Source organism: Eleginops maclovinus, chromosome 13, assembly GCF_036324505.1.
Source record: "Eleginops maclovinus isolate JMC-PN-2008 ecotype Puerto Natales chromosome 13, JC_Emac_rtc_rv5, whole genome shotgun sequence".
Classification (NCBI taxonomy): domain Eukaryota; kingdom Metazoa; phylum Chordata; class Actinopteri; order Perciformes; family Eleginopidae; genus Eleginops; species Eleginops maclovinus.
In genome coordinates, this window is record NC_086361.1 from 3,854,771 (window position 1) to 3,864,299 (window position 9,529).

Genomic DNA, 9,529 nt, shown 5'->3' on the forward strand with positions numbered 1-9,529 from the left:
ACAGAAAAAGCATCTAAAATAAACAACTTTCCATTTGTGTCATGAAAAATACTGCAAATATTTGAATGATGAATGAATGAGTTGAAGATCCCTGTCATGCACAGTCCAAACCACAAATATGTTTCTCTCATTAGAAAAACTACTGTCAGCGCATATTAGTGGATTACATCCATAACAATGGATGGAGTTCAATTTCGTCAGTCAAGGGTTGATAGAACAAAGACAATTTTAAAGAAACGGCATTAGTTTATGATTACCAAAAGATACAACTCTGATTTTCTACTCCTCTGAACAGATGTAGTGCTTAAAAGTAAATGTCTATTCATCGTTTAGAGCATCACTGCTCATGATGTTTTACAGATCTGCATGTTTCACAGAATCCGCACTCCTGTTTTACCTCACGCGCTCGCTCATCCATTAAGCAACAAACACTGAGACTGAGTTAAGTTAGATTGAACTTCCTCCAGAGTTATGGCGGCGTAGAGGCAAGCGCTCCATCTGCATTTTTAAACTGTTAGAAAAAAAAAAAAAGAAGGACAAACTGTATCTCATCCAAACGGGAGGATACACATCAGAGAGATTAGCTTGCACAGATGTCACATTAAAAAGCATAGTCCCATTCGCCTCCTCCTCCTCATCATCTTCCTCATCGAGCCCTTATTGTGCTTGTCTCTGTGGATATATGACAGGTCTTCTTCTGTGTTCCACTTACCGGCTGCATCAAAGCGACGCCCCTGCCTCTCATCCTGATTAGTTGTTGGCCTTGTCAGCCGCCTAGAGGCCTACCCCCCACCTCCCTCTCTGTATCCTTCCCTTATTTTCATTTTCGCTCTTCATCTCCGTCTCCTCGTCCGTCTTTCTCCTCGATCTGATCCCTCCCTGTCCTGATCTCATTTTCTTCCCTTTCTTTTCTTTCTGCGTCTCTGTGCTTTGAAATTGTCATCGGGGTAAGATGAGGATGAGAAAAAGGAGTGAATGTGACTTCCTTTTAACTGCAAGGAGAAAAAGAACAAAGGGCACCAAAGGGAAAGGCACTGGAATAGCATCTGTTTACTATTCCTCTCCTGGCCTCAGCAGGCGTGTTTAGATGTGCAAACCACAGTGAGTGGATCCACTGAGCTGCACACAATCCAAATACACTTTACAATAGCCTCAACCTGTGTATAAACCCTTAGAAAAGGCAACAGCACTAGAAGAACTTAGGTTATTGTAGGAGTGTGATCACATTTCACTAAGCTCCTAGGAAGTAATGTTGCATTTTCACGTTAAGACATAGGTTCAAACACTGGGATAGAGCCATTGTAAAGCACTGCAATGCCAAAACACATTTCCATGGTCGAGAACCGCAACACCCCATCTCACACCGGCAGAGCCAAATCCCAGATCATAATCATGTATCTAGAAGCCACACACTCCCCGATCTAATCTGGTAACTATATAAAAAATTGAAAAAGCCCGGGGATAAAATATGAAACCCACAAACTGGTTCCTTTGTTTGTGTCCTCATTATGAGGTGAGCAATCTGCTACCGCCGTATTTAACTTTAAATACCTACACTGTGACTGATGTCGAGCTCTGAGGCTCTCATGCACAACAAAACCAGAGAGGGATGGTTCACCCAAAACAAAACAAAAACATTTTGACTAAAACGCATTTTTTGGAAGGAACTTGTATAGAGTGGTGCAGTAATGACGTATTTTCCTACCCGGAGGTAAGCATTGCATCACATTCCTTAAAAAAAATGTGTCCCTCAACAAAAAGCCATGGGATTTTCCTTTTGTATCGAAATATTTTGCAGAAAATAAGATCTGTGGCAAACTGGCAAAAAAAAAAGATAGTTACACATTTTGTTTACAAAGATAATCTCCACATATTAACAACACTTATATTTATTGATATGTATGTATTAGCTGTTTTGTGTATTTTGTTTATGTTCTACAGCTCATATGTATATCTTTATTGTTTAGTTTTTTTAATTTAATTTACTTCTCCTTCATGTGTGAATCTATGCTGCTGTAACAGAAACATTTATAAATTGGAAGGTGTATCATATCTCACTGATTTCATCTATGATGAAGAACAAACATTAGAATCTCTTGTGTTAACCTCGGAACTTGTTTCAGGCGCCTAACCAAATACATGTACAAAAATGTGGTGAAATGCTAACTCAGTTCCAGGTTTTAGGACTCATTCCTGCACCACTCTATTGCTGTGTGACTGTTTGGGACAAAATGCATGTAGGATGTCTTTCAACAGGACACATGGTAACATTGTCTGGATGTTTGAACGGATTATTTGTCTGTGATGTTCCTCCCAATGTATAAATACAGCTGTATTGCAAACGACACACAATTGAAGATAAAGGGGTTGTTTCCTGTCGCCTTTCTGAACTGAGTTATCCACCTCCCTGCAGCTTTTCTCCACAATAGAGGATTTAGACAAGCTGATAAGACCGATCGTCAAACACCTCTGCAGCGTTTTGGGTGAACCGCCCTTTTTGTGGCATTATCTGCAGAATTCTACTCAAACTTGAGTCCAGCACCGGAAGGATAATCCCGATTTCAATGGAGAGAACGTGAAGCCGGCGCATTCCACAGCAGGCAATGTTATGATATACAAACACATGTAAGGAATACTGTACCGATGGTCGCACCAACCTGGGAATGAGAATGCGGGCTGCATGGGATTTCGGCTCAGGGTTTAGCTCGCTGTCTCGGAAACAAAGGACATTCTCTCTTCTGGAGAGAGCTGCTCAAATCCCAAATGGTTTAGGAAGCAGATTTTGCACCTCTCTTCGTAGCCTAGTTGAAATGTGTTGATTAGCGTTACCGTGTGTTGTCTGTAGCTACTATGAAATATGTATGTTTGTCCGCAACGGTAGGAAACTATTGGATTCTGTGCAAAGAGCCGGGAGAAGACAAAAGGCCCAGGCTGTAGAGACAAGAACTTAAATCTCATATATTTTTTTCATGGAGAATGGTGTGCAAACAGCAGAGCCGGCTCCTGCCGTGAGTTGGAGAGCTGTCCGTAACACCCAGCAGGATTTGTGCGGACAGTCAGATGCACAGATTTTTGTGTCTTCCATTATTTATGAGAGCAGGAGAATCAAGGGAGCATTATGGGTAAAAGGGACACTACAGAGCAAGTAGGAAACTTGATGTGTGATGTCTTTACTGAAAGACTTTATGTAATTTAATGTTGTCATTGCCAAGTAAAGACGCAATACCATGGGTGTATAATAAGAACTGGATACGGCGCATTTTACAACTTTAAGGACCTCATGTTTTTATTTACTTTTTTTTAAAAATCCACTGATTTACAGACGTCTCTTTCCCCATGCAAGTCAATGGGGAAAAGTCTTTATAGGCCGTGTGACGTTACGGACTGATACGGAAGTTGCAGTACCCGGAGTTTGGCCACTACTAATATTTCCTCAAAGTCCGGAGCAATTCCTGGGGGCTTGCGCAATACAGGGCATTACAACATCAATGATAGGCCATTTTCAAAGAACAGTATAGCCTATTTTTAACATTGGACGTTGTATTTTTTTTTTGCCTCAAAATTGCGATATTTCTATTTTATTTGCTGTCAATTTCACTAAAGTCGCCGAAGCACCTGATTATCTTCACTGGAATGTTTTTTTTCTGAATGAAACGTAGTGTAAAAGTAAAACCTACAGTGACATTTGCCCACATTCTTGTTGCCTGTTTCCCTTGAGGCTACAGAAACCTGTAGATACTTCTATTATTTCTGCAGGCAAGGAGAACATGAGAAGCCTCGACAAAGCCTGAGCCAGCAAAGTCATTCTTTGACCTTGAACCTTTTACAGGTGAATCAAGATTTCTTGACAGGTGTTGGGTAAGAGGGTCATTTAGGATATTAAATCAGTACTTAATGACAGCCTTAAGGACTTTTCTATACAGCACATGGAAACTTGGTTACAGGAAAGGTTAAACGCCAAAATAATGTAGAACGTTTCTCTCTTTCACATCTCTGGGGTCCTGTTCATAGATCATTAGTTCATTTATCTGTCTGTTTTCATGTTCCGTTCTATTTGCTGAAAATCTTTTCACCGGATCCAACTCACAGAGTCACAGAGCCAAGGAGTTTCTCAGTGGAAGCTCAAGCGGAATGTTACTCTTCAGCTCTTCCTGGTCACTGGTGTAGCCGAGGCTCACACACTATGGCCTCTCCACTGAGGAATGCTGTGCTGGCTTTCAGTTTAAACTCTGGACAAAAACTAGCAAGTGTCCTTTTTGTTAATGACCCTGAAGTGTCAGGCTGTGTTTTAACTGGGCACATTATTGCAGACTAACTGGTCAACATCACTTTGAGGTGTTCACTTTGAACTGAAACGATTGGTCAATTATTTTAAATTCATTCTACAAAAAAAAAAAAAAACTATTTTACAGGTGCTAAGGTCATTTTTTTTCAAAGAATAAAACTGAATACTTGCTGGATTCAGCAGTATCTCAATTTGGGGTATTTCATGTTTAGCTTTGTCTTAGAAGATACAATACATGTTATGTTTATGTTATGGGGGCCAACCAGCAAAACAGGCCCTTCATTTCATGGTTACACATTTAAAGTGTACAAAAATACAAATAAAGATAAATAAAACTGGTGTACATTCAAATCAGTTTCAAAGTTATAGTATGTTATATGGACAGTTGAAACTATTGAAATGAATATTTGAATTATGTCAAGTATTCCATCAGTTTCAAACCCATACAAAACATTACATACGAGTGGTTCAGTGATGACATATTGTGTAGGCCGACCAGGAAGTTTGCAACCAAGGGCTTCCTCAACAAAAAGTAATGGGATTTTTCTATTCCATAATAATGTGTATGTCTTTTGAAGTTTCAATACAACTGCCAGATTTAAAATGCTTACATTAGGCTACATCATAGTCTCATTGCTGTGCATGCACCGCTCAGCTAAAGACTGACAAGGCGCAGTGGCGTTTAGTAATCTCATTTAGCCACTTGTTAGCAACCGCCGTTTTTTTAAATCAACCTGAAAACATTCATATATACTGACGTAGCACAAAACAATGTCACCATGCGGCAGACACATGGTCAAACCCTTACTGTCTGAAAGTTTGCATGCTGACTTTTGAAACCCCTAATCTGGTATTATGGAATGGCCCAGTGTCAGCCTAACCACAGACGGCGGGGATATGGCACTATGTCAGCGAGCTGTGGCTCTCACTGCAGTACAGACCAGGTTTAGCCTTGTTTTAACTTCATCACTGCCAACAACCTTTGAAAAGTTGGCAGATGCTAAATGTCTTTGGGTGTAACAAAAGTGTTTAATTGTTCTGGAGGCAAAAACATCAATCTTTTTGTCTGTTCCATTTCTTTCCACATTATCTTACACAAACAACACATTAAGATCAAAACAGTACAACACCTTATCTTAGATCCACAATTAGGGCTTGTATAGAAAAGGGAAAAGATCACTATGCACAGCTTATATAGGGACAAGATTATCATCAATCATAAGCAGTCCTACAGAAAGTCTTGTTAAGAAAAAGGAGTGTATGAGATGGTAATTATGATAATGCTGTTGATGAGACCTGTAGCCCTGTGGTAATGAGGGAGGTTACTTGTTCATTGCTGAATAAGTTAACTGAGTTAAATAGGGTGAGAGGATGTCAGCACATGGATTGCCAACAGGAAAACAAAGGAGAAAAACATTAAGTAGATGAAGAGCTTGTATGCTGTGAATTTGAACAAACTGCTTCACATAAAAGTCCATAATTGTTTGTGTGGAGATTAGAGACAAGTAGAGATTCCAAATCTGTAACCTGAGTAACAAAGACATCTTCCACTAGAATTCCTATTCAACACTTCCCCAGACAATTAGATGACACATGTGCATATGAATTAATACAGACATGACAGACTTTGCGCAGAAAAGCAGCTTGTCTAGCCATCATTATGATTTTGGCTTAAGGCTTTTCCCTTTGGACAGAAACTTGAGGGTAAATGCGCATTTAAAGGATAATTAAAATAAAATACATAGTTATATAGTTTAAAATCATATCTTTGGTGCGAAGCTGCACATCAAAATGGCCACAGACTGTAGTCCACAATACGTCCTGCTGAATGAAACAGTGAGTGCAAAGGATGATACCTGCATTTCCACCACAGGGCCACGCTGAGGTTTACCACGTGAGCAATGACATCAATCTTTATTGTAAAGCTAAAAGCAGATTCATTTTGGATCATTTCAATCCCCGAGTGGCACCATTCTGGAAACAAACGGCTCATTTTTCAAGTACGTGAGGAAACAAGGCTGGTCCTGATATTGAATAGCCCTTGCTGGCCATGACAGCAAAAAGGTGGAACCCTAAGAAACCATAATGGGAAACCATAGGAAGCCCAGTTCAGCTCAATGGTAGAATGCTTTGTTTTGCCTCAAAGTAAAGGCCCATGGTTGCTGTTGTTGAAGAAAGCTGTTTAAGATAAATACATCATTGAGACAACCGCTAAAACGTCCTAATGAGAACTGTTGACAATGTTTGCCATTTTGGTCATTTATGTTATTCCTATTCGGAACTTGCTACAAATGTAGAAAGCCTTGCATAGCCCTTTAACAAAAAACTCCAGTTGTCCTCGTTTAAGGATGCTTATGTGTCAGCTAGCCCAGTTTCTAACTATATATGGTGCCACTGTCCTGTGGGATACCATTAGGAAACTCCATGCTTAGCCCTTTTTGGCCATGTTTGGTCCCGATTAGCCGTGTGGTAAACCCCTGTTAGCATTGTTGACCCCTAGAGTGGAAAGCAGGCTAGTGGATGTACTTACCTTGACCCTGCGCTGGCTGAGAAAACAGAGAGACAAAAGCGAAGCCTAGCAGGCAGAGACTCAGCCCAACTGAGAAATGCATCCTGGAAGCAGTAGACAGGAGGGCACGACACACCTGGAGGAGAAAAAACAAGTATGAGAAAGACGGATGAGTGAGGAGAAAGCAGAGTAAAGGACCAGAGGACGAGACACAGGAAAAATCTGTCAAATTGGGAAAGATATGAGGAGAAGAAAGTGAAGAAAAGGGAATGTGTGAGGGGTATTCTGGGAGAAGGGGGTGTGAGAGAGGACAGAGAAAGATGATGGGATTTAAACACCGTGAGAAAGGATTTAAATCTGTGTCGTACAAAAATAGCATGTGGTTATAGCAGGTATGGATTTGTAAGTGGAGAAAGAAAATATGAATAGACATCCATCTGTAGGTGGAAAGCCATCTTTTCATGATGTACAGACATGTTCACTTACATCACAGATCTCTTGACCCTGTCACCCTGCCCCTCCTATCAGATCTCTCCCAAACTGATGACCAATTGTCTACAGCTTTTGGAACTGGATAAATCACTGGTTTTCAAAATAACATCTGTTTGCTACTTCTGTAAGTGTGCCTTTTAGATACAGTAGTAAATATCTATTATGACACACAATTATTTGCCATATTTGGACGTTTACAATACGTGTTTATCAAGATAAGGCATATGAAGTAGTGAATCTACATTAGAATACTGAGTGCATAAAAAGTTCTCACTGTCACAGAGTATCCATGGCTGCTTCAAACAGAAAGCACAAAAATCCCTGCAGAAGACTGAAGCTGCAACGAGCATCATAACTGTAACCATATAAGCGATCTGGAAGAAATTGTATGAAGAATACAACACCTGGATCTAATCAATGCCAGTAAAAACACTATAAATTTCAGGCAATTTTCCATAATTTATTGATGTGACTGACAGTTACCACTTGGCATTTTCACCTAGCCAGTGCTAAGACAGGCTCTCGTAATTGTAATAAAAACTGAGTAAGGATTATAAAAAGGTGTGCTGAGACTAGGCCTGCCTCAGTGTACCTGGAGAAAAATCTCTACAATGTGCATTAAATAATCCCTTAGGCACTTATTTACTGTGGTAAATTTATGACGGGATTAAAACACCTGGTTATATATTTATCTCTCTAATTGATATGATAAACTCGTAGATCATAAGATTTTATCGAATTAAGAACTCTGTTTTTACACTGTGGCATGCCTTAAAACGTGCCTCTTGGCTTTACTAATGATTACTACCCGATCTATTCTCACTTTAAGGTGTGCTACTATAAATACAGCAGTTGCAGAGGTTGTTACAGGCTCAAACAACACACCCAGACGATCTTGAGAACAACCATAGAAGATAACATATCAATACCAAACCCACTTTTGGTTTCCGTAAATAAAAAAGTGGAAGTTGTGGTTAATTGAAATGAGCACAGGTGAGCTCTGCACGTTGCACGGTCAGGAGCACGGAGCGGCATTACCTGGGGAGAAAATGTCTAAAAGCTACTTTTGCAGATGTGAACATACTGTGAATAAATAGTAGTTCTACCTTCTCAGATCATATGTTCCCTGGCTCCGCAGCTCTCCTCCGGACAGCTGAATGAGAAGCACACTAGTCCCCAAAGCGACTCTGATCTAACACTGTTCACCAACTCAGCTCACTGTCGACCACGAGACAAGTTAGACAGAGTGAGACACGATTTACCGGCAAGACGTTTCAAAGTAAAACTCCTGCTGAATACCACATTTGAGTAAAATGACTGTTGTATTCAACCTTTCACTGACTGTTGATAAGGATTGTTAGAGCCAGTATTTTGTTTAATGAAAAAAGGCCGCCAAATGGTGACGTCTCTAGTCAACACGGTATAAAGGACAACAATTCCCACGGCGCCAGCCTCTGAAGTGACAGAAATGGGCAACCTGTCGAAAAGAAAGAAAGAAAGAAAGTCACCTAAGTTGTTTATTATTATTATTATTATTATTATTATTATTATTATTATTATTATTATTATTATTATTATTATTATTATTAATAAAGTTTTGCCGCTTGTTCGATTTGTTTTGCCTATTGTAAAGGCCTGTTTTCTTTGTAACCTGGTTCAAAAAGATTGTTATTTATTTTGAGCCAACCCATTGCACAATATCGTCACACCATCTGAGGCCAAGCGTCAACAAAATGTAAGTAAAACAATTACAAAGGACAGAAAACGCGTTAGAAATGTCTGTTGAATGCGTCTTGTGGCTTAATGAAAAACAAGGGAAGGAAGCCACGAGAAGGATGATTAGAAAAACGAAGAAATATTTATTATAAATTGGCTGTCGAGTGGATACTACTGTTCCATCTTAGGTTAATAGATTGGTTAATGAATGCAGCTCACTAGTGCCACATATTCAGAGGCGTGTATGCTGCTGTATTTATATGTATTTCTGACATTCCTAACTTAACAAAGGTGACACTTTACAACTCATTTTTGACGTACATTTAGTTTAAATGTTTTTCTTGGTTGAAAGAAAACAAAACATGACAGCTTTGGAAATGTATGGTAAGTCAAGCTAATGTAGTGTTGCTTGCTTGAAACAGCAAAAACTAGACTTCTAGCTTCTAGGTTGCATATATAACTATAACTTATGTGAAAATCCTTCTTACCTTCAAAATGTGTAACTATCTTCAAGCTTTAGTGAAAAG

The 9,529-nt window shown here is 39.6% G+C and overlaps 1 protein-coding gene across 1 annotated transcript in view; it reads right to left on the minus strand.

Annotated features, from left to right (window-relative positions):
• LOC134874761 (collagen alpha-1(XIV) chain-like) overlaps positions 1-8,517 on the minus strand; it is a 182,328-nt gene extending 173,811 nt beyond the window's left edge. Inside the window, exons 1-2 of the mRNA XM_063898918.1 lie at positions 8,393-8,517; positions 6,816-6,930 (exon numbers count right to left, since the gene is read on the minus strand). Of these exons, the coding sequence (XP_063754988.1) occupies positions 6,816-6,897 (82 nt within the window). The 5' untranslated portion in view covers positions 6,898-6,930; positions 8,393-8,517. The remainder of the gene's footprint in view (positions 1-6,815; positions 6,931-8,392) is intronic.
• Positions 8,518-9,529: the final 1,012 nt, after the last annotated feature.